This window comes from Dermochelys coriacea, chromosome 6 (genome assembly GCF_009764565.3).
Source record: "Dermochelys coriacea isolate rDerCor1 chromosome 6, rDerCor1.pri.v4, whole genome shotgun sequence".
Lineage (NCBI taxonomy): Eukaryota > Metazoa > Chordata > Testudines > Dermochelyidae > Dermochelys > Dermochelys coriacea.
The window spans coordinates 83828164-83854433 of NC_050073.1; the positions used below are offsets into that span (position 1 = coordinate 83828164).

The 26270-nt window shown below is 44.8% G+C and overlaps 1 protein-coding gene across 6 annotated transcripts in view; it reads left to right on the top strand.

Annotated features, from left to right (window-relative positions):
• The window catches only part of TTC6 (tetratricopeptide repeat domain 6), a 146041-nt gene that overhangs the window by 52829 nt on the left and 66942 nt on the right, over positions 1-26270 (top strand). For all 6 annotated transcript variants that reach the window (XM_038407596.2, XM_043516730.1, XM_043516729.1 and 3 more), the window contains exons 11-13: positions 8742-9169; positions 11130-11622; positions 13377-13506. In XM_038407596.2, coding sequence (XP_038263524.1) covers positions 8742-9169; positions 11130-11622; positions 13377-13506 — 1051 coding nt within the window. The remainder of the gene's footprint in view (positions 1-8741; positions 9170-11129; positions 11623-13376; positions 13507-26270) is intronic.

A 26270-nucleotide genomic window follows, 5' to 3' on the forward strand; every position in this document is an offset into this window, starting at 1 on the left:
GGTCCAGGCATGGTGGTGGGAACCAGCTTGGGCCTTTAGAGAAGAGAACTTCCCCATACCCTAGTCCCTTACTGACACACATCCTGAGCCCTATCCAGGGGTTTCTCATTTGCAGTGTCTATCCAGCTGCATATCCTGGGGGACCCACAACAGATGTCCCTCGAACAGGCCCTCATCAATTTTGGAGCAGTGGACAATTTAATGGATGCAGGTACAGCTTGGGCCCTACAGATTCCTGCTGCACAAGGCCATGCCTGACATGATTGAAACTGTTGATGAAACTGTCTTCAGGTCTAGTTGTGGAAGATGTTCTCCCAATGGAGACCATTATTGAGGAACACAGGAAAATAATGCTATTCCCTGCATTTTCCCAGATCCTTGGCATCTCCTGGCTGCACCTCATTCACTGGCGAGCGCAGAAGGTCATTTTCCTGTCAGAATTTGGTGGACAGCATGGTCAGGGACCAGTGAATGTTGTATCCAAACCCAAGTAGGTTCAAGTAGGTGTAGTCGCCTCCATTAAAACACTTGCTGGGGGAATGATGGAACTTACTTCCCAAGCACCAGAACTATGTCTTTGAGAATAACAATGCAAAAAGCCTCCCTCCACGTTGGGACAATTACTGAGCCCTAAATATGATAACAATCTGGAACCGTTACCCACTACCCTGATCCCTGAGTTCTTGGATCATGTGGATGCTGCCCGCATATTCACTAAACTGGATCTCCAAAGAGTTTACAGTCTCATCTGTATCTGAGAAGGGGATATATGGAATACTGCCTTTCAGACCTGCTATGGCCACTTAAATATTTAGCGATGCCATTTAGACTGACTAGTGCCCCAGCAATGTTCCAGCACTTCATTTACAATGTGCTACAAGACCTACTGGATCAGATTGTGATAGTATATTTAGATAATATATTGATCTCAGGTGATCTGGACCAACACACTACTTATGTCTGTACAGTCCTAGAGAGACTACGGCAACACAGACTATATGCTAAACTTGACAAGTGCACATTCTATCAGACTTCTTCTGAATTCCTGGGTTTCATCCTGTCTCCAGAAGGAATCAAGATGATACATGCAAGGTCCAGGCTGTCTGCGACTGGTGAGCCCCCTGATGTGTGCATGACCTGTAATATTTTTCAGGCTTTGTGAACTTTTACTAGAGATTCATTTTGAATTTTTCAAAACAAGCCAAGCCCCTAACTGTCCTACTCTGGAAAAATGCCTTGTTCCATTGTTTGTTAGAGGCCCAGCATGGCTTTGAACAGTTGAAGCTTGCCATCACCACTGCTCCTGTATTGACCCTCCCAGACATGATACAAGCTTTGATTATGGAAGCCATTTCTAGTATGGCAATCGGGGCAGTCCTCTCACAAAGGCATAGAGGAAAAAATACTGCACCCCATCTCCTACTGTTTGAGGAAGCTTATCCCTGCAGAGAGTAACTATAAAATCTTGGAGAAGGAGCTCCTGGCAATTAAGATCGCCTTTGAAGAGTGAGGATACTACTTGGAATGGGTCTGTCTTCGGATCCAAGTGTTTACCGATCATAAGAACCTGAAGTACCTGTGCCAGGGCCAAGGCCCTAAACCAACAACAGCTTTGGTAGGCCCTATTTTTCTCCTTGTTCAACTTTATCGTGACCTACCAGCCGGGAACTAGAAATGGCAAGGCCAACACTTTATCCTGAAGATGTGGCTGTGACTCAGGAGGGCTCCAGTCCAGAACCAGCCAACATACTCAAGTCCCATAATTTCCTCAATGCGAGTTGCTGCCAGAACCTGCTTGCACGCATCCACTTTGCCTGTCTCTGGAATTTCACCCCATCAGATAGCCATTATCAACCGAGAACCACATGACACCCAGGAGGGGATCACATTTAAAAGTGACTGCATCTGTGTTTCCCCAGGACCTGCAAGAGTGGTGGTTTTTCAACTGTCCCATGCCTCCACCCTGGCAGGACAGTTTAGGGTGATATAAAACCTTACGATTGAATGTCCTGTTTCTTCTGCTCTCGTCCCCTAATGCCCCTACTCTACTTGCGCTACATTGATGACATCTTCATCATCTGGACCCATGGAAAAGAAGCTCTTGAGGAATTCCACCATGATTTCAACAATTTTCATCCCACCATCAACCTCAGCCTGGACCAGTCCACACAAGAGATCCACTTCCTGGACACTACGGTGCTAATAAGCGATGGTCACATAAACACCACCCTATATCGGAAACCTATTGATCACTATTCCTACCTACATGCCTCTAGCTTTCATCCAGATCATACCACTCGATCCATAGTCTACAGCCAAGCGCTACGATATAACTGCATTTGCTCCAACCCCTCAGACAGAGACAAACACCTACAAGATCTCTCTCATGCATTCCTACAACTACAATACCCACCTGTTGAAGTGAAGAAACAGATTGACAGAGCCAGAAGAGTACCCAGAAGTCACCTACTACAGGACAGGCCCAACAAAGAAAACAACAGAACGCCACTAGCCATCACCTTCAGCCCCCAACTAAAACCTCTCCAACGCATCATCAAGGATCTACAACCTATCCTGAAGGACGACCCATCACTCTCACAGATCTTGGGAGACAGACCAGTCCTTGCTTACAGACAGCCCCCCAATCTGAAGCAAATACTCACCAGCAACCACACACCACACAACAGAACCACTAACCCAGGAACCTATCCTTGCAACAAAGCCCGTTGCCAACTCTGTCCACATATCTATTCAGGGGATACCATCCTAGGGCCTAATCACATCAGCCACACTATCAGAGGCTCGTTCACCTGCGCATTTACCAATGTGATATATGCCATCATGTGCCAGCAATGCCCCTCTGCCATGTACATTGGCCAAACTGGACAGTCTCTACGTAAAAGAATGAATGGACACAAATCAGTCGTCAAGAATTATAACATTCAAAAACCAGTTGGAGAACACTTCAATCTCTCTGGTCACTCGATCACAGACCTAAGAGTGGCTATACTTCAACAAAAAAGCTTCAAAAACAGACTCCAACGAGAGACTGCTGAATTGGAATTAATTTGCAAACTGGATACAATTAACTTAGGCTTGAATAGAGACTGGGAATGGATGAGTCATTACACAAAGTAAAACTATTTCCCCATGGTATTTCTCCCTCCCACCCCACCCCCCACTGTTCCTCTGATATTCTTGTTAACTGCTGGAATTAGCCTACCTTGCTTGTCACCATGAAAGGTTTTCCTCCTTTCACCCCCCTGCTGCTGGTGATGGCTTATCTTAAGTGATCACTCTCCTTACAGTGTGTATGATAAACCCATTGTTTCATGTTCTCTGTGTGTGTGTATATAAATCTCTCCTCTGTTTTTTCCACCAAATGCATCCGATGAAGTGAGCTGTAGCTCACGAAAGCTTATGCTCTAATAAATTTGTTAGTCTCTAAGGTGCCACAAGTACTCCTTTTCTTTCTGTTTCTTCTGGTGGCCCTGAATGCACCCCACAATAGAGACCTTTATAGCTTCCTGCCAGATGTGCGTCCACACCAAGATTTCATGCCAGAAACTGTGTGGTCTCCTCTAACCTCTGGATTCCTCATCTTGGCCCTGGAGGGACATTTCCTTAGACTTTGTGGTGCAACTGCTAGAATCCAGTGGGTTCATGACCATTCTGATAGTGATAGATTGCTTTGCTAAGAGGGCTCACTTCATTCTTTGCATGGGTTTACCCTCTGTGGGTGAAACCACCTGACTCTGCATAAACTATGTAGTCTGCCTTCATGGTCTCTGGTATCACATCACTTCCAACTTGGGACCACAGTTTACTGCCTGCTTCTGACATGAAGCCCTTCATTAAACAGGAGTCCATGTGCACCTGTCCTCTGCCTACCATCCTCAGTCTAACAGCCAAACAGAATCAACCAGATCCTCAAACGATACTTATGATGCCACATCAACCATGGTCTTCACTGTTTCCCTGTGCTGAGTACTTGTACAGTAATGCAGAACATGCATCCACAGGCCACAGCTCCTTCTTTATCAACTGTGGGTACCACCCCTGATGGCACCATAGCTACCCACATCTTCCGCCAACTCTGCATTGGACCTAGTGCAATACATCTATCGCATACAAGATGAAGTGATGGGACACCTTGAAAAGGTGAAGGAAGACTACAAAAAGTATGTGGACAAGAGTAGATAACAGAGCCCTGCATGATCTGTAGGACAAAAGGTATGGCTTTCTACAGCACACATCTGCATGGACAGATCCTCTCAGGCCACCGATTCCTTGGCTCGTACAGGATATGGTGACAAATCAACCCAGTCACCTTCGAGCTCCAGCTCCCTTGATCCCTCAGAGTTCACCCCATGTTCCATGTCTTGCTTCTAAAACCATACATTCCAAAGAACCCAATCATTGCTCCTACCGGTGAAAGTACAGGGTCAGAGGAATACATTGTTCATTAAGTTCTCAACTCTAAGATCGAGCAGGGCAAATTATGGTACTTAACTGATTGAGAGGGTTATGGCTCAGAAAATGCACTTCAGAGCCAGCTGAAAACATTCATACTCCCATCCTGGCTTGGGCCTTCCATGGGAGCCACCCTGAGAAACCTGAACCCATGTCGCCTGGAGAGTGCCCTTGGGGGAAGGGGTGGTGATATGACCTGTGAGTCTTGAATCCAGGCCCACAGGACGCATGGGAACAGGCATACTTCAACCCTCCACCTAGCAGCCTGCTGACAATTCCTTACCTGGGACCCACAAAGCCCAGCCCCAGTGTGAGGCTCCATCCCTGAGGTCCAGCTGGCAGAGCGCCAGAGTGGCTGATTGGCCCACTGGCCTTACTTAAGTCAGAAGCAGGAACAGGAAGCTGCCTGAACAATTGGGCTCCACTCTGCTTCCCACTTCCCCAGCTTGATTTTTCTGGCATCCTGACCAGGTTTGATTCTTGGCATATGACTTGTGGTTCTTGACTTCCAGTTTCGCTTCTGCCACTGACACTCTGATATTCTGACCTGGTCTGACTCTGGTTCCTGACTCGTGGTTCTGATCTCCAATTTGTCTCCTGCTTCTTACCTCCCGGTATCCTGACCCAGCTGACTCTTCACTCCTATCTCATGACTGCAGAATCTAGTTCTGACTCCTAGGTCTGGCCCACGACCTGGTCATGAGATTGGGGTTCTCAGGGCTTCCAGCCATAGAACCAGGAACTGAGCCCCAGTTAGAATCAGGACTTCCAGGCTCCTTGCTGAGGAGGTGGGAACCCTGGAAATCCTGAGAGCCCGTGCCTGAGTCAGGTTTCCTGGACTGCCAGGCTCCCAGCTTAGCAGCAGGAAGCCTTGAACCCCTTGAAGCTCTGGCATAGCAGGGCTGCGCTTGAGCTGCGTACACTGGAAAGCTCAGGTCAGTCTGCATGGCAGGGCTACTCAGCAGTCTGTGTACATTTTTAAAATAGACCAGTGAATTGGAATTAATAGTGTAAAAACTTATGGCAAAGCATACTTTTATTATTGCAAATTGTACCTGATTTATAATTATTCAATTTAAACACCAGTGTGTAATAGCTGGTCTGTATCCTGGATGTAATCAGGTTGTGGTTTTTCTGTTTACACAAAGTATAGCAGTGTACCATTCCCTTCAAACTTTGACTCTGATTCCCTGTAGCACAAATTGCAATCCCTGCAACCTCAAGGTGGGGAAACTTTGTCTGGACTGGTGGGGAAGAAAGGGTAGTAGCTCCTTTGGGGGTACCCCCCTCCAGATGTGTGTGTGGGGGGAGAAGGCATCACCTCAGATTCTATTGGGATCCAGGAAGTGGATGGGCGGAAGCCCGCCCACTGCTAAAGGGTCCCCCCTCCAGCCTAAGGGGGGAATCCACAGGACCTGGAAGCCAAGTGATTTCGGGGGGGACAACTAATAAAATAAAAGGAACAGGAGTGCGGTCAAAGGGTCAAACAGAGAACCCTAGACAGCGCCCACTGCTCCTCGAAGGCGTCAAGGGAGTCAGTGGATGCTGCCCAGAGGAACTCTGCCTGGATGCGTGAACGGACAGAAGATTGGAAATAGGCCCCACAGTCACAGGAGTTTCCATTGGCCAACCTCCTCTCGCTGGTTTTATAGATGGTCATTTTAGCCAGAACCAGGAGGAGGCCAGGAGGTCCCATGGCTTTGTTGGGCCATGGATAGGGAGTGCATAGATAGGGAGGTGAGGAGAAAAGTGTAGCCAGAAACGTAACAAAATATTTGTGAGGAGCTGGAATAGGGGCTGCAACCTGGTGCACTCCAAGTAAACATGTGCCAGGGTCTCCCTCGCGCTGCAGAAGGGGCAGGTGTCGGGGCAAGGGTAAACCGTGCCAAATACATGGCCGTGATCACAGCCCCATGAAGGAGCTGCCAACTGATATCCCCGGCGAGCCTCGGGACCAGGGTAGAGTATGGGCTGGCCCACCAGGGTTCCTCACCCTTTAAAGGTGGCAGGAGGTCTTGCCACTTTGTGTCAGGGCGGGACACGAGGGTGAGGAAGTGAAGGGTGTGGAGCACAAGGGTGAGGAAGTGAAGGGTGTGAAGGAGATGTTTCCTTGGCGCGGTCTGGAAATGAACCAGCTGCAAGTAGTGCAGCCGGCTCACAGTGAAGGGGTGGGGGGGCCGGTTGGGTCCACGGGGCAGGAACCCAATGAAAAGGTCCGGATGGTCTGGGGTGGAGGGCAGGCAGGGCGCATCCTCTTGCAGGACCTGGTTGAGGTGGGCCCGAGCAGATGGTGGGCAAGCCAATGGGGCTAAGATAAACCATTGTCTTCTGCACATCTAGTGGAGGATATATAAACTAGTCCCTCCAGTCTGAGCCCCTTCTTATGCCCAGTTAGCAGCTCCCCACCCTCCCATCCCTGGGATTAGCAGAGGACTGGGTTTTTGGTCTGCTGTGAGCATTGTGGTGGTCACCTTTTTGAGGACAGGAAAGGGATTTTTCTCTCACTGCCAGAGTTGCTAGAATGGGGTGGGATTTTTCATCTTCCCCAGAGCAACTCAGAGACCTAACAGGGTAAGCCTGGAGCTATGGGTCAAGTTTTATACAACTTAGCAGGTATAAGGTGTCCAGTGCAGGTACTCATCTCAAAGAGCATCCAGTTTCCTGATAAATCAGAATTGGAAGTGGATTTAGGGGAAGGATGTCACAGTTTAGGACAACTGCACTTGTATTTACCCTCTGTGGTCCCTTGAGGACACCTACTCTAGTCTCCCGGCTCCTCAGTCATCACCTCTCTTCCTCCTGACTGGGGTTTTTCCAGGCTGTATAGTTCCCTGCCTATACTCTGATATACCCAGCAAGCCAGATTGCCTTACCAGACTAGGGTCTGTGCTTTGTTTTCTTTCCAAAGGTTATGAACTGCTGTAATTGCCAGCAGTTACAAATTACCACACAGCTCTTTCTAAGCAAGCACATTTAATCTTAAAGTGAAAGCATTAGAGAGAAAACATATTCAAACAACATAAGAACCTATGTGCATGCTAATAAGCGTACCAGAGATCACCTCCAACTGCAACAAGGGAACTGATAGGAGCTAGTCCTTCAAAGGGGTTTTTCTGTGGTTAGAAGTTCATACCAGCCTTGGCTCAGAATGGGAACAACTATGTATAGTGCAATCTTTCTTGATACAGCATGGATCTTTGATGTTGTCCTCATGTAACAGGTGACCAGCAGGCAAATGCCCTCCCCTCAGGGGGTAGCTTCAAAAGGCTGGGTATTTGCATAATTGGAGGTAGGGAATTTGCATTCATCTCCCATAGATACTTCCCAGAAAATTCATTTCATATGTCCCAATAGACTGTTTTTGTCTGCCACACTGTGCAATATGGTTCTTTGACCATCCAGACCCACAATAATACATGAACTTTGCATTAATAAAATGTACTCCAAAGATACATACACTTGATTCAGTAAGGTTTTTCAAGGATAGTGCAGGAAATTGTCATATCTTTTACAAACACATTCCCTAAAGTAGCTGGGGAATGGGCTTGGGACTCCTAATGTCTAGTACAATGAGGAGACAACCCTCTTTCCCTAGCTCATTAATCCTCATACAAGGGACAGTGATTGGGGTCACAGCAATGGGCTGAGACTAGTTGTGGAGGGGTAGGGTGGCTGATGGCAGCACTCGAACAGGTAGAAATCATTAAGGTAGGAATCATGGTCTACATCGTACAAATTATCACCAGGTAGTTCCCAGATAAGTAATACATTTTTGGCCTAGTTAAACCACATTCCTCTCATCTTGTCTCTCTTTCCATGTGTCTAGGACAAACAGTCTCTCACTAGTCCTGATTCCATGCCTGTCTCAATACACGGTTCTATGAATGGTGGCTCCATGGGTATAAATCTTTTGGTTTGAATAAAATTAAACTTGAATAAAAGATATGAATGCTGCATCTTCATCTCTGGTTCCTTGTAAAACTTTGCTGTTAAGATTAACACCTGTCATCTTCAAATAATGATGTATTACTGCATAGACTTACATATTTTCAAAAACATGTTGACAAATGTAGATATAATGTAGTTTTTTTAGGTTAAATACTATTTTAAAAATGTTTTGAATAGTATAGCCTCTATGAAATTATATATCTTTTTTATTATTTTTAAATTAAATACTAAAATCCAATCTACTAAAATTGTGTAAACGTAATACATAAATATTGTTTCAAATGAACAGCAAATAAATTCAGCTTTCTTTTTTCTAACAGATAAGTTTTATTAAAAGATCAGCCTCTGCACCAGATGCGTCTGCTTTCAAAGGCAAAACAGTGTTAAAGATTTCTACTAATTTCAAAACTAGCATGAAAGAGTTGAAGGTTATGAAGGGACAGCTATCTGAGCGAGCGGTTGAGACAGAGATTGAGAAAAGCTCCCCTTCTAAGCACCTATTGACTAAAAGCTGTGATGAGCCTTTACCAGCACAAGTAGACTTACCAATGGAAAGAATACCTATTTTTAGAAGACAAGAGGATACTGATGATGACATCGTTCTTGTTGAGAAAGCTCGAAAAGCTGGGATTAAGTACATTATTTTCCCAAAAAGAAAGAAAACAAAGAAATCAAAGAAAATGATAGACCTTGGAAAATTAGAAGTTATGGCTGAGGAATTAAAACAACCCTCGAAGATTCTTAAAAGGTTTTCTTTAATTAATGCATACTGCATTTATAAACCATTTATTTAAATTTGTGGTCATATTTTTGATTTTTGTCTTTAATCTTTTTGAATGTGAAGTGTTACTCTGAAACACAGGAGTTATGTTCAGTTCATTAAAAAGGGAATCTTATACTTCAATTAATTAACTTATTTATAGAACAACAGTAGCCAGTGAATGCTGAAGTTTAAAAAGTAGTGTGTTCAAAAGCTTAATCTAGTGGTTAAAACGGCACAATTTAAACTGAGATTTCTTTCCTCTGAAAGAATAGAATGAAATCCTGGGCTGGATTAACCTCTTGTGTTCTGTGAGGTTGCACAGTTTATATCCAAGGGAAGGGGTTCTCTCTACTCTTCAGACTTCTTGTATCACTCTAAATATATTCATTATCATTGCTTATTTTTATTCATTGTATTATATAAGATATAGAAGAGAGATGACTTTAGGAAGCTATCAAGAATTTAAAAGGCCACAGATGCAGTAAAAGAATGTTAATACTCTGACTTAACAGTTTTGTAATATATGAAATGGACAACAAATTAATTCTTAAGTCTGATGCATAGATCTTCACTTTTGGATTAAGGTGTGTGTGTGTGTGGGCTTGGGAGCTACTGAAAAAATGTACACTACCTGCTTGTGCACTGATTGATGAAAAATGTACACCCACTGTATATAAACAGGTGCTCAATACTGGCCTTTCAGTTCAGTTTCTTCTTCTAGCTAATTGTTTGTCTCAGTAGCTATCTTTCATGGGCTGTTATGAGTTTGTGTTTCTTTTTTCCTTATGTTTAGCTCTTAGATTTTTCTCAACTAGCAAAACTGAGGACAGTGTGATTTACTGTGATGGTACGTTGAAGTGGTGGTATGTTTTCAAGATAACCTTATAAACAGAAAGAAAAGGAGTACTTGTGGCACCTTAGAGACTAACAAATTTATTTGAGCATAAGCTGCCAATGAAGTGAGCTGTAGCTCACGAAAGCTTATGCTCACATAAATTTTAGTCTCTAAGGTGCCAGAAGTACTCCTTTTCTTTTTGTGAATACAGACTAACACGGCTGCTACTCTGAAACTTATAAACAGAGGTGCTCTCTGCTTTTTGTTGACACTGAAGTTTTTTTGCTGAGAGTCAGGGCTTTCTACCTCTGTGTGGTGTCCTGCATGTCCTTCACCCTAGAGGTGGCTACATTTCAGTGGTTTTGTATATAATTAGATATGGTTTTAATTGGGATTTTTAAGAAGAAAGAGTCTGATAAATGTAAAATATTATCTCAACAGTCCATTTTAGAACTCTGTATTTTGGTGGCAGAGATAATATTACAGCTACAGATAAAGACTTTTATATTTCCTTGGCATTGAGTGGCTTGAAATAGGTTTTAAATCTGACACAATCAGCAGATTTTGATTTTGAACGTTGTCGAGGCTCTCAGCTTGGAAGCTATGTGCAGTCTTTAGAAAGAAATGATCATTCTGGGCTTGGTTTTGGCACTATCCTTGGTGATTAGCATGTTCCATACATTACAATTTGGATGATGCACCTAGATGTATGTTCACTGGCCTCCTCAGAATCCCATTAGTGCGTCTCATCCATCTATTTAATCTAATCTTTTAGGTTATTATGCAGCTCTTGAATTTGGTCCTTTTCTCAGGTCTAGCTTTGTCTTTGTATACTTCTGTTGAGAACTTTCTGAAGAGGTGTGTGTGCTTGGAACTGAGCAGCAGATGCTGATTTATTTTGGAGTGTGAACATCATTTATCATACCTGTGCTCTCTTATGACTAATGTGTAATTATATTGTAATAAGTGGCTATTAGACCAAAATATTATAGTTATTAATTAAACTAATTAAGTGGTTAATTAAATATTTATTGATAGCCAAATTCTCCGTATCGTCAATATAGCTAAGAACCTGTAGTTAACGTCATCATTTCCCCCCCTGTATTTCAGCTCTGTATCCCTTGGAAGACTGCATATACAGGATAAATTCAGTATCAGACTATCTCCGACAGTCCAACGTTATCGAAGTCCCAGTCTCCCTTGTTTGTTAGATTTTGAGAAATTCGAAAAAAGTAAAGGTGGAATTCCAAAAGACCTTGGTGTTCGTGAGTGGGTCAGAGGAATCTGGGATAGCTGGTTCGATGAGGCTTTCCCTCCTACTAGGGCTTCTACTGAGGAAAAAGATGCTAAAGTACTAACAGACACTAAGAAGGTGGACTCTGCAGAACAAGGAAAACCTGATCTAGAAATAGAACTAATGGACTCAGTGAATCCTGTTTTGGTAGAAGATATTGCTGAAATTGAAGATTTGGAAACAGAAATCAATAGACTAACAGTGTTGATTGAAAAGGAAGAAAATTCTTCAGCGTTTCACTATTGTAGACGTGGCGCAATAAACAGGAAATTAGGCAAGTTAAAGTCAGCCATGGATGATTTAGAAAAAGTAAGTTTAATACAAAGTTTGTTTACTACCAAGAAGTAGGTGTTTTTTGTTACCTTGTTGGGCATCTGAGTTCTCCCAGGGCTGGTAGAAAGCTGATAGCCAGTCTCTATGCCACCTTCTTTTGCCTCTCTCCCAGAATTGGATGCTCCCAGGAGCATATTGGGGGAATGGAGATGTAGGGCCAAAATACGCTGTGCTCTACGACCATAATGTTTCTTTGGAGTCCATAATAGCTGTCTCAAGCTAGAAAAGTTCTGAATTGGTCCCTGGCTGCGAAGAGAGTGTAGAAAGTTGGCAAGTAAGGTTTTTTTGTTTCTAGCTGTTCCAAGCACTACTTTGGGCACAGCTGATGATCGAGCCTTTATTTTCTATAAAGTGCAGTATATTTATTATGCATTATTAAAATAAATGTTCTTACAATAATTAATATTTATAAATTAACATTGGTATTTGGTATGTTTTTAAAGATTAACTCTATAAGTAATTTAGAGGGTACCCACTTCATAGAGAAACTCTTCACCTCCACCCAAGAAACTACACAATCTAAACTAAGCATAACAAAAAGAGGATTAAAATAAATTATAAACAGCAAAAATAAAAAGATAAAATCTAAAGTACATTACTTGAAGGTAGAAGGTGTATTTAATGCAAAAATCTTCACTTACAGCCAATAGCATAGTTCTTCATATTTATACTTATCTTTTACTATATGTTTGTACAGCATCTCATATGTTGGGGCCCCAACCTGCTTGGTGTCCATGCACTATTGGAATATAAATGTTAAATCATGATTATAATGATGATAATTAATCCCAGCCCCCTCAGTATAAATAAATCGTTTATTTATGTATTTTAATCATCTGTGCTGTCCTGCTCTCTCAAGATCTACCATGTGAGAAAGATTTACTCTCCAGTCTGTCTTTGTTGGAGGATCTTATTCTTCATTAATTCAAATTGTATCCAAGCAGCGCTCCTTCAATTTACTTATCTATTTTAGGTATTTCTAAGGTGCCTATCACCAGGACGTTTCTTGATGAAATAGTCTTCAGATCAGTAATAGTGTTTATTTTAGATAGGTGCAGTAATTATAAATTCCAAATCCACATTGCTCATCTTTCACATCACCTGTTCTCATTATGCATAGATCCAAAGCATGTGGGTAAAAATCTCTTTACCTGGTTTTGATACTTCCCCCAGAAATGTGCCTGTTCTGGACCCAGTTTACATATTATCTCCGGATTCCAGTAAACATTTATAAAACATTTTAACTTTAAATTTGACTTACTGTTCTATAATTAAGAAACTAGATCTTTTCCCACAGACTTTCCATGTAAAGTGTAAAGTATGTATTTGTTTAATTTCTTTTGATTTATAAAATAATATAGGTATCTGTTATATGTTATGACTCTTTACAATACATTACAATACACATTATCACTTATAATCTCTAAGATATCTTCTAGACTGTCTAAAATTACCTGCACAGGACATTCATTTTATCCTTTTAATTCCTCATCTTTATCATCCTCCAAAGCCTTAGAAAACAGGTGAGCCTTGCAGTGTGTCTTGACAGTTTACAAATCCAGACTCTAGCAGACCAGTGGCAGATATGTATACTCCTGTAAATTTTCCCTAGATTTATGTTAGATTAATATTATGAGCACCAGGAATAAAATGCATAAGAAATTATTTGCTTGGTGAGATCTCACTATCTAAATAATAAATTATAATTTATTTCACATTTTCTTTTATAGGCCATAAGCTTAGAACCACTTCTACTTAATGCTTATTGGCACAGACATTTGATTTACCTCTTTCAAGAAAAAAATCAAGCTGCCTTGGATGACCTGAATTTTATAATTAAATGGAACAAAAATAATGCAGGTATGTATCTATTGAAGTATGAAGGATTTTTCTTTTTAAAACAGTTTTTTCTCACAAATGCTGTGTCTTCAGTTGTATCACAAAGACTTATGGACATGCCTAACTTTATCACCAAATAGTCCCATTTACTTCAATAGGATTGCTTGTAGTTTGTAAAGTTTTGCGTGAGCATAAGTCTTTGAAAGATTGGGGCCCAAATTTCTAAAACAATAGCTAACTAAATGTTTTATTTCAATACACACTGACGGGGCAAAGCCAGATGGCTATAGAAAAGTAGTGGGAGATAGATATATTAGCTCCAGGCTAAACAAATCCCTGGTACCAGGTTAAGTGAAATGGAAGCTGCTTCAGGTCAATTAAGACACCTGGGGCCAATTAAGAACTTTCCAGAAGGCAGGGAGAATGCTAGGTTGATTGGGACACCTGAAGCCAATCAGGGGCTGGCTGAAACTAGTTAAAAGCCTCCCAGTCAGTCAGGTGGGTGTGCATATCAGGAGCTGTGGTAAGAAGTTGTGCTGTTGGAGAGGCTGAGTAGTACACACCATGTCAGGCACAAGGAAGGAGGCCTTGAGGTAAGGGTGAAGTGGAGCTTGAGAAAGTGAGGGCTGCTGTGGGGGAAGTAGCCCAGGGAATTGTACATGTCATGTTTCTAAAAGGTCAGCTACTATAGCTGATACTATTAGGGTCCCTGGGCTGGAGCCCGGAGTAGAGGGTGGGCCCGGGCTCTCTTCCCCCCCACACCTTTGCCCCCTGATTAATCACTGAGACTGGGAGACAACAGAGACTGTGTAAGGAAGGATAACTTCTCCTCCCCTCCCTCGCTGGCTTGTGATGAAAATGGCTCAGTAGACTGTGACCCTTGTTTCTAGAGAAAGAAGGGTTACGTGGAGGGTCACAGTGAGCCTCTGAGGCTAGCAAAATCTGCCAGGAAACGTGGGACCCATGGAAGCAAGGACAGAGCTTTGTCACAACTGGTGTCAGGAGTGGGACTTCATTCACAGCGTGGCGGAAGAAAGAGGTTTAAAAAAAAAAAGTGCACTGGGGTTTTGGATTTTTTTTTTGTTTGTTTGTTTGCTTTATACTACAATGGAGGAGGTGGTAAGAGCTCTGGTACAAGCCACGGCAGCCCAGCAGGAGGCCACCCAGGTTCAGGCAATGGCACAACAGGCGTCTGTGTGGCTACAGCAGGAAACCAATCAATTATTGATGAGCCAGGCAACCCAAGATCATGCTCTCTTGAGAGATGTGGTGGACCAGCTGAAGATCCTCACTATCCAGGCCTGGGGGGGCCGATGGGACGCGAACCCTGAGGGCCACTGGTTGTCTGCCAAAGATGATGTCAGGAGATGACGTAGAGGCATATCTCTCTCATTCAAAAGGACTGCTCAGCGTGAGGCGTGGCCCCAGGAGCAGTGGGCCAGCATTCTCGCCCCTTTTTTGTGTGGAGAGGCCCAGAAAGCCTACTTTGACTTGTCTGCCACGGATGCCACTGACTATACCCGTCTGAAGGCAGAGATCCTAGCATGAGCAGGGGTAACGGCAGCAGTAAGGGCCCAGAGGTTCCATGAGTGGAAATACCAGGAGAACAAAACCCTGAGGTCCCAGCTATTTGACCTCGTACATCTCGCACGGAAGTTGTTACAGCCCGAGGTGTGCAGGCCGGAGGAGATTTTGGAGACCGTGGTCATAGACCATTACATGCGGGGACTGCTGCCAGATCTCCGCAAATGGGTAGGCCAGAACAATCCGTCCACATATGACGAGATGATCACACTAGTAGAAAGACGGATGACAGCCAGGGAACTGACCTGACTACTCTAGGAAGGCCCCTTTCGAAGCAAGCACCTAACCCCACCCCTGGAAGGCTGGGCAGCCAAACCCCTGGGGAGTCCTAGGTGGAAGAAGGGGGAGGCCGAAAACCAGCGGGGACCCCAGAAGGAAGGGATTGGCCTGAGTGGGGGGAACCCCAGGATTAAACCCCCTAACCCTCGGGATAGGGGAGTGATTAAAAGCAATTATAGAAGTTATGCATGTGGGGAGTGGGGACACATAGCAGCACAGTGTCCCAGCACCGAAGAGCCTATGCAATGTAACTTGGGGGATTGGGAGATCCCATGCTCCCTTATCCACCTCGTGGGGGTCGCATTAGCCCCTCATAATTACACCAGGCCAGTGAGGATAAATGGAGCAGAGATTATAGTGCTTGTGGACTCTGGGAGTGCTATCACCCTCATGTCGGGTAAGCTGGTAAAAAATAGTCAGCTGCTACAAGCCAAACGTGTAGCAGTGACGTGTGTGCATGGGGCCATGAGCCATTACCCCACCATCCCAGTGGAGATAGAGGTTCAGGGAAACCCCATTGAGGTGACCGTGGACGTAGTTCCTAAACTCCCATATCCTGTAGTCATTGGGAGGGACTATCCAGGATTTGATAATTTACTCCCCCTGGAGAGACTGGAGGGAGGTGGGGACCCTGAGGACAGCGACTTGTCACCGGGGGAATGTCAACCCCTGATGTTCGCTGAGATTTCTCAGGATCTGTTCTCAGCCCTCCAAAAGACCCGGAAGACAAAAAAAGAAAGGAAGGCCGCGAAGGCCTCGGGAACCCGGATCCTGACCCAGGGCCAGAAGACCTCCCTAGTAGGCAGATGGACGTGAGCAGCCAACAGAGAAACTTCCACCACAGAAAGTGAGCCAGAAGCTGCCCCCATCCATGACGGCGGCGAGCCATTGGAAGAAGCAGAAGCCAGTCCCTGGGAGCTTGGGCAGATTAGTCCCGGGAGAGAGACTTTTGGGCGGGACCAGGCGGAGGACCCCAGATATGATAATGCCAGGAAAGAGATGGCCGAGATGGATGGGATATCGTGGATGGGAAGGTCCGGAGTAGAAAGATCTCCTGTACCGCGTGGTACAAATGCAGGAGCAAGAGATACAACTTCTGGTGCCATGAAAACATCAAAAAGCCATATTGAGTCTCGCCTACAGTCACCTGTTTGGAGGACACCTAGGGGTAGAGAAAACCCAGGCACGGATGCTGGGGAGGTTCTTCTGGCCAGGAGTACATGAAGATGTCCGGCGATATTGCACCTCTTGTCCGGAGTGTCAGTTACATAGCCCTCGCCCGCACTTGCAGGCTCCTTTGATACCTCTTCCAATAATAGAGGTTCCTTTTGAACAGATAGCTATGGATCTTGTAGGGCCCCTAGGGAAAACAGCTCGGGGCCACCAACATGTGCTTGTTGTACTGGACTATGCAACCCGGTACCCGGAAGCTGTTCCCCTGCGCAACATAGCTTCCAAGACAATAGCTAAGGAGCTAGTATAGATCTTTATCTGGGTTGGGCTACTCAAGGAGATATTGACTGATCAAGGGACACCTTTCATGTCCAAGTTGATGAAAGATCTCTATTCCTTGCTCCATGTACAAGTCCTCCGGACCTCTGTATACCACCTGCAAACAGATGGCCTTGTGGAAAGGTTCAATAGGACCCTCAAGGCCATGATCAGGAAAGTGGTGAGCCGGGATGGGAAAGATTGAGATATCCTATTTCCTTACCTCATGTTTGCCATCCGGGAGGTTCCGCAAATCTCCACAGGTTTCTCTCCATTCAAACTACTATATGGGCACCACCCTCGGGGCATATTGGATGTAGCCAGAGAAGCCTGGGAAGAGGAGCCAAATCCTGGAAGGAACATAGTTGAGCATGTACTGCAGATGAGAACTCGGATAGCCCGAGTTACGCCTATTATACGGGAACACTTGGAGAGAGCACAGGAGACCCAACGAACCCACTATAACCACCAAGCGAAGCTTCGACAGTTCCAACCAGGGGATCGGGTGATGGTACTGGTGCCCACAGCAGAAAGTAAACTGTTGGCCCAGTGGCAGGGACCCTACGAAATAATCGAAGCCGTGGGAGAGGTGAACTATAAGGTACGGCAGCCAGGCCACAGGAAATCGGAGCAAATTTACCACGTCAATCTTCTAAAACCTTGGCACGATCAAGAGGCATGCTTAGTCATGCAGGAGACCTTTCCCCAGGAGGATAACTTACACGAGCAAGTGAGGATATCATCCGACTTGATGCTGATCCAAAAGATCGAGGCAGCCGACATGATTAATCGCAATAGAGATGTGTTCTCTACAAAACCAGGGCGGACGACTGAGACCTATCACCATATCCGCACGATCCCCGGAGCCAAGGTATCATTGAGACCCAGCCGAATCCCAGCAGCCAAAAGAGAGGAAATCAAGGTCGAAGTAAAGAAAATGTTAGAATTAGTTGTTATTGAAGAATCTTACAGTCAGTGGTCCAGTCCAATTGTTCGAGTGCCTAAACCTGACGGTACCATGAGATTCTGTAATGACTTTCGCCGACTGAATGAAATAACCCAGTTTGATGCATACCCCATACCACGCATCGACGAACTGGTTGACCGACAGGGTAGTGCCTGATTCTTGACTACACTGGATCTGACAAAAGGGTACTGGCAGATCCCTCTGACCAAAGAAGCTAAAGAAAAGACAGCATTCTCCACCCTGGATGGGCTATTCCAGTACATCGTCCTCCCTTTTGGGCTACATGGGGCCCCAGCCACATTCCAGCACCTCATGGATAAACTGCTGTGCCCCCATACTAGTTATGCAGCTGCATACCTAGATGATGTCATCATCCATACACCAGACTGGGGAACCCACTTGGAGAAAGTTGAGGCAGTACTGCGCACCTTAAGGCGGGCTGGCCTCACTGCTAATCCCGCTAAATGCGCCATAGGGCTAGCAGAAGCTAGGAACCTGGGATATATTGTGGGAAGGGGCATAGTGAAGCCCCAAACGAATAAGCTAGAGGCAATTCAAAACTGGCCCCAGCTGACCCGAAAGAAGCAGGTCCATGTTTTCCTAGGCATGGTAGGCTACTACCTATGGTTTATTCCCCACTTCGCCACTAGGGCAAGTCCCCTAATGGACCTGGTGAAGGCCCGAGGTCCAGACATGGTAAAGTGGACCAACGCAGCAGAGGGGGCATTTACAGACCTTTGGACGGCCCTCTGTAATGACCCCATACTCATAGCCCCAGACTTTAATAGGGAATTTATTTTACAAACAGACGCTTCCGAGGAGGGGTTGGGAGCAATTCTGTCGCAAATGGTGGGAGAAGAGGAACACCCGATCCTCTACCTAAGGAGAAAGCTTCTCCCAAGAGAACAGAAATATTCAGTACTCGAGAGAAAATGCCTTGCTTGTCAAATGGGCTATGGAGACACTGCGTTATTACCTCTTAGGCCGGCAATTTACTCTTGTGACGGACCATGCACCCCTCCAGTGGATGTAGCGGAATAAGGAAAAGAATGCAAGGGTCACCAGGTGGTTCTTATCCCTCCAACCATTCTAGTTCCACATACGGCACAGGGCTGGATGCCACAATGGCAACGCTGATGGTCTGTCACGAGCATACTGCCTGGCGTCCCAAGTTGCCCAATTCTGTGCTGTTGAGCAGAGGGGGGGATATGTGATGGGGCAAGACCAGATGGCTATAGAAAAGTAGTGGGAGATAGATATACTAGCTCCAGGCTAAACAAATCCCTGGTACCAGGTTAAGTGAAATGGCAGCTGCTCCAGGTCAATTAAGACACCTGGGGCCAATTAAGAACTTTCCAGAAGGCAGGGAGAATGCTAGGTTGACTGAGACACCTGAAGCCAATCAGGGGCTGGCTGAAACTAGTTAAAAGCCTCCCAGTCAGTCAGGTGGATGTGCATGTCAGGAGCTGTGGTAAGAAATTGTGCTGTTGGAGAGGCTGAGTAGTATACACCATATCAGGCACAAGGAAGGAGGCCCTAAGGTAAGGGTGAAGTGGAGCTTGAGGAAGTGAGGGCTGCTGTGGGGGAAGTAGCCCAGGGAATTGTACAGGTCACGTTTCAAAAAGGTCAGCTACCATAGCTGATACTATTAGGGTCCCTGGGCTGGAGCCCGGAGTAGAGGGTGGGCCCGGGCTCTCTTCCCCCCCACACCTTTGCCCCCTGTTTAATCACTGAGACTGGGAGACAACAGAGACTGTATAAGGAAGGATAACTTCTCCTCCCCTCCCTCGCTGGCTTATGATGAAAATGGCTCAGTAGACTGTGACCCTTGTTTCTAGAGAAAGAAGGGTTACGTGGAGGGTCACAGTGAGCCTCTGAGGCTAGCGAAATCCACCAGGAAACGCAGGACCCACGGAGGCAAGGACAGAGCTTTGTCACAATACACAATTGTCATGACGTTATATCCATTAATATTTCAGGGAAAGCTGGTAATGACCCTGCCTAAAGATTGAAAGTGTTCTTTCAACCTTTTATTTTTTTGGTTTGTGAAAAGAAAGGAAAGCCAAAGGAGCTGCAGTGGATGCTATTCAAAGTGCTTGGGAGCTCCCAGAGCAGCTGCAGCAGCCTGGGTGAGGTGGGAAGGCTGGGTGTTCTGATCCCAGCCTCCCTCTAGACCCAGGCACTACATGCAGCAGGAGATCCCTCAACTCCTTCATGGGGAACACTGAAACACAGGCTTCCCCAACTAGCTGTCTGAATCCAGCATGTGGCCCGAGCCATCCATCCACCATCCTCCCAGGGTACAGTTTGGGTCAGGAGATTCCACACTTCTGGGGTGGGAAGTGGAAGAGAGATAAGCCAGGCTCCCCCTGGTCATTATCTGGGCCAGCAAATGGTCCCAGAGCTTCATTCCCTGTTGTAGGGGCTCCACATGGGGTAGGGGCTCTCCAACTCCCCGGAAGGTTGGAGGGGAGAGAGAGGGAAGTGGACCAGGCTCCCCCAAACCATATCCTGTCCCCAGTGGCCTATTCCCTCTCACCAACTGCAATTGCATCCGCCTTCTGCTACTGACTAATGTTATTCTTGTAGTGCAAATGATAAAAGTCTGTGCTGTGATACAGAAGGTACAGGGTTCAAACGAGCTCAGGGTAAGTTAGAAGCATAGAATCACAGGACTGGAAGAGACCTTGAGAGGTCATCTAGTTCAGTCCCCTGCACTCAAGGCAGGAGTTAGTATTATCTAGACCATCCCTGACAGGTTTTTTTCTAACCTGCTCTTAAAAATCTCTAATGATGGAGATTCCACAACCTCCCTAGGCAATTTATTCCAGTGCTTAACCACCCTGATAGCTAGGAAGTTTTTTCCTAATGTCCAACCTAAACCTCCCTTGCTGCCATTTAAGCCAATTGCTTCTTGTCCTGACCTCAGCGTTTAGAAGAACATGTTTTTCCCTTCCCCCTTGTAGCAACCTTTTATGTACATGAAAACTGTTTCGTCTCCTCTCAGTCTTCTCTTTTCCAGATTAAACATACCCACTTTTTTCAGTCTTCCCTCATTGGTCATGTTTTCTAGACCTTTAATTGTTTTTGTTGCTCTTCTCCAGACTTTTTCCAATTTGTCGACATCTTTTCTGAAATGTGGCACCCAGAACTTGGCCCAATACTCCAGTTGAGGCCTAATCAGTGCAGAAGAATTACTTCTCGTGTCCTGCTTACAACACTCCTGCAAATACATCCCGGAATGTTATTTGCTTTTTTTGCAAGAGTTACACTGTTGACTCATATTTAGCTTGTGGTCCATTATGACCCCCAGATCCCTTTCATCGGTACTCCTTCCTAGGCAGTCATTTCCCATTTTGTATGTGTGCAACTGATTGTTCCTTCCTAAGTGAAGTACTTTGTATTTTTCCTTATTGAATTTCATCCTATTTACTTCAGACCATTTCTCCAATTTGTCCATCTGATTTTGAATTATAATCCTATCCTCCAAAGCTCTTGCAACCCCCCCCCCCCGAGCTTGGTATTGTCTGCAAACTTTATACTCTTTCTATGCCATTATCTAAATCATTGATGAAGATATTGAACAGAACCGGACCCAGAACTGATCCCTGCGGGACCCCACTCATTATGCCCTTCCAGCATGACTGTGAACCATTGATAACTATTCTCAGGGAGCGGTTTTCCAACCAGTTATGCACCCACCTTATAGTAGCTCCATCTAGGTTGTATTTCCCTAGTTTGTTTATGAGAAGGTCATACGAGACAGTATCAAAAGCTTTAGTAAAGTCAAGATATACCACGTCTACTGCTTCCCCCTATCCACAAGGCTTGTTATCCTGTCAAAGAAAGCTATCAGGTTGCTTTGACACCATTTGTTCTTGACAAATTCATGCTGACTGTTACTTATCACTGTATTATCCTCTAGATGTTTGCAAATTGTTTGCTTTATTATTTGCTCCATTATTTTTCTGGGAGCAGAAGTTAAACTGGTCTGTAATTCCCCAGGTTGTCCTTATTTCCTTTTTCATGGATTGGCACTATATTTGCTCTTTTCCAGTCTTATAGAAGACTGGAGATTCCAGGACTTTTCAAAGATAATCGCTAACAGCTCAGATATCTCCTCAGTCAGCTCCATTCTAGGATGCATTTCATCAGGCCCTGATGACTTGAAGACATCTAAATTGTCTAAGTAATTTTTAACTTATTCTTTCCCAATTTTAGCCTCTGATCCTACCTCATTTTCACTGTCATTCACTATGTTAGAGGTCCAATCACCACCAACCTTCTTGGTTAAAACTGAAACAAAGAAGTCATTAAGCATCTCTTCCATTTCCGCATTTTCTGTTATTGTTCCCCTCCTGCCCTTATTGAGCAATGGACCTACCCTGTCCTTGGTCTTCCTCTTGATTCTAATGTATTTGAAGAATGTTTTCTTGTTACCCTTTATATCTCTAGCTAGTTTGATTTCGTTTTGTGCCTTGGCCTTTCTAATTTTGTCCATACATACTTGTGTTATTTGTTTATACTCATCCTTTGTAATTTGACCTAGTTTCCACTTTTTATTGGACTCTTTTTTGAGTTTTAGATCATTGAAGATCTCCTGGTGAAGCTAGGGTGGTCTCTTGTCATACTTCCTAACTTTCGTATGCAGAGGGATAGTTTGCTCTTGTGGCCTTTGAAAAACTGCCAACTGTCTTCAATTGTTTTTCCCCTTAAATTTGCTTTCCATGGGATCTTACCTATCAATTCCCTAAGTTTGCTAAAATCTGCTTTCTTGAAATACATTGTCTTTATTTTGCTGTTCTCCCTCTTACCATTCCTTAAAATCATGAACATTACCATTTCATGAAAGTGGAAATGCAGCTTGGGTGAATGTGATCAAAATCTCAACCAGTTCCTCCTTATTTGTCAAAATAAAATCTAGAACAGCCTCTCCCTAGTAGCTTTCTCCACCTTCTGAAATAAAAAATGGTCTCCAATTCATTCGAAGAACTTGTTGGATAATCTGTGTCCTGCTGTGTAATTTTCCCAACAGATGTCTGGATAGTTGAAGTCCCCCATTACCACCAAGCCCTGTACTTTAGATGATTTTGTTAGTTGTTTAAAAAAAGCTTCATCTAACTCTTCTTCCTGGTTAGATGCCCTGTAGTAGACCCGTACCATGACAGCACCCTTGTTTTTTCCCATTTTATCTTTACCCAGAGACTTTCAACAAGTCTGTCTCCTATTTCCATCTCAACCTCAGTCCCTTTTTAATATACAAGGCAACATTTCCTCCCTTTTTTCCCTGCCTGTGCTTCCTGAGCAAGCTTGTACCCTTCTATACCAACATTCCAGTCATGTGTATTATCCCACCAAGTCTTTGTGATGCCAGCTATGTCATAGTTGTGTTTATTTAGTAGTATTTTGAGTTCTTCTTGCTTATTTCCCATACTTCTTGCATTAGTATACAGACATCTAAGATATTGATTTGATTTCATGCTTCCCCCCCCCCCCCTTAAGTTCTGTCTTGTCTCTCCCTTATCCCTGCTATAACAGCCCATGCTCCCCCCACATTCTAATCCTTCTCTCAGGTCTCCATGTTTACTTAGCTGTGGGGTTTGGTCACCTGCCCTCTTCAAACTTAGTTTAAAGCCATCCTCATGAGGTTAGCCATTCTGTATCCAAATATGCTCTTCCCCTTCCTCGATAGATGGACCCCATCTCAGCAATTCTTCTTCCTGGAACAGCATCCCATGGTCAAGGAAGCTGAAACCCTCCTGGCGACACCATCCTTGAAGCCAGGCACTCACCTCCAGGTTGCATCTGTCTCTGCCTTGACCCCTCCCCTTGACCGGAAGGATCAAAGAGAACACCACCTGCGCTCCCAACTCCTTCACCCTTACTTCCAGAGCCTTGTAGTCACTCATGATCTGCTGAAGGTCATACCTCACAGTATCATTAGTGCCCACATGGATGAGTAGCATGGGGTAGTAGTAAGAGGGCCAGATGATCCTCTACAATCCCTCAGTAACATCTTGGATATGGGCCCCTGACCCTTAGCAATACCTTCCAGAATGCCATGTGTCAAGGTTCCTTCCCCACTCTGAACTCTAGGGTACAGATGTGGGGACCTGCATGAAAATCTCCTAAGCTTACTTTTACCAACTTAGGTTAAAACTTCCCCAAGGTACAAACTATTTTATCTTTTGCCCTTGGACTTTCGCTGCCACCACCAAACGTCTAACTGGTATATTACTAGGAAAGAGTCCGTTTGGAAATGTCTTTCCCCCCAAAATCCTCCCAAACGTTACACCCCCTTTCCTGGGGAAGGTTTGATAAAAAATCCTTACCAATTTGCATAGGTGACCACAGACCCAAACCCTTGGATCTTAAGAACAATGAAAAAGCATTCAGTTTCTTAAAAGAAGAATTTTAATAGAAGAAAAAGTAAAAAGAATCACCTCTGTAAAATCAGGATGGTAAATACCTTACAGGGTAATTAGATTCAAAACATAGAGAATCCCTCTAGGCAAAACCTTAAGTTACAAAAAGACACAAAAACAGGAATATCCATTCCATTCAGCACAGCTTATTTTCTCAGCCATTTAAAGGAATCAGAATCTAACGCATATCTAGCTAGATTACTTACTAAATTTTAAGACTCCATTCCTGTTCTGTCCCCAGCAAAAACATCACACAGACAGAGAGAGAGAGACTTTGTTTCTCCCTCCCCCCAGCTTTTGAAAGTATCTTGTCTCCTCATTGGTCATTGTGGTCAGGTGCCAGCGAGGTTATCCTAGCTTCTTAAACCTTTAGAGGTGAAAGGGTTTTTCCTCTGGCCAGGAGGGATTTTAAAGGTGTTTACCCTTCCCTTTATATTTATGACACCATGTCGGGGTGAGAGAAGAGATTCACCAACCTACCCTATGTTTCCTCCTGGGAGTGGTGGCTGCGATCCTCCCAGCCTTGTGAGTATATGGCTTCTCCTCCTCCACCTTTGGGGGTGATTCCTCATCACTCGTTGCCAGGGCAGCATAATGGTTTTCCATCACCATGGTGGGCGGTTTGGGAGTAGGGGTGGAGCACTGCCTGCTGCCAGAAGTAACCAGTGTCCTCCCTGTGATAGAGCCATATCCTCCTCCTCCCGTGGTGGTGTGACATCAGTCCTTTGAAACTGGATAGCTTCCTCACCCTTGGATGTCTCCATGTGAATACTCTCAAGGAATTCTTCGTGGGCACAGATGCTCCTCAGCCTAGCCACCTCCTCCTATAGCTCTCCCACCTGCTTCCTGAGATTCCACCAGCAGGCACCTTTCAAACTGGATGGTCCCTCCAGCCTGGCTGTCTGTGAGTGGGGAAATGCAGCCCACAGTCTCTTCAAATCCACACCAGGATCCGGGTAGAGGCATCCATGCTTAGGTTGTTTTGTCTGGATACAGGTGCAAGTGGAGGAGACTGGAGCAGTGTTGGCACTGGCTATGTGTCCCTTCCTAACCACAGCGATTTATATTACAGCTACCTTCCCAAAAACTCCCTCTCAAACTCCCCTGTTTGTGGTCCCCTTTTTGCTAGCTCCCCTGGGTCGCTTAGCCTCTGGCTTTTAAGGCCTTCTCTCCTAGGTCAGCTCTACCCTCTTGTTAATCACACAGGGGGAGGGTGATCACAAGGCTGATTGAGGCTAATCAAAGATGATGAAGGATGATCCAGGGAACAAAGGCCCAAACAGTCCCCAGACACACAATCCCAACTGACCCTGTAACGGAAATAACCTGAAAGAGAGAGAAACCACAAACAGCCAAACAAACTCACTCACCCCAAGATTAGTACTCGCAACTTGTTCTTTCAGCAGGGGGATCTCCTTCTCCCTCTCTCAAACTCCCCTGTTTGTGGTCCCCTCTTTGCTAGCTTGTGGCAAAAAGCTCCCTACAAATACCCCTCACAGGGGCCCTGTGATAAATATAAAGAGAAGGGTAACCACCTTTCTGTGTACAGTGCTATAAAATCCCTCCTGGCCAGAGGCAAAATCCTTTCACCTGTAAAGGGTTAAAAAGCTAAGGTAACCTCGCTGGCACCTGACCCAAAATGACCAATGAGGGGACAAGATACTTTCAAATCTGGAGGGGGGGGGAAAGGTTTTTGTCTATTTGTGTGATACCTTTGCCGGGAACAGATCAAAGATGCAAGCTCTCCAACTCCTGTAAAGTTAGTAAGTAATCTAGCTAGAAAATGCGTTAGGTTTTCTTTGTTTTTTGACTTGTAAATTCGCTGTGCTGGAGGGAATGTGTGTTCCTGTTTTTCTGTCTTTTTGTAACTTAAGGTTTTGCCTAGAGGGATTCTTTATGTTTTGAATCTGATTACCCTGTAAAGTATTTTACAGAGGTGATTCTTTTACCTTTTCTTTAAATAAAATTCTTCTTTTAAAAACCTGATTGATTTTTCATTGTTCTTAAGATCCAAGGGTTTTGGTCTGTGTTCACCTGTA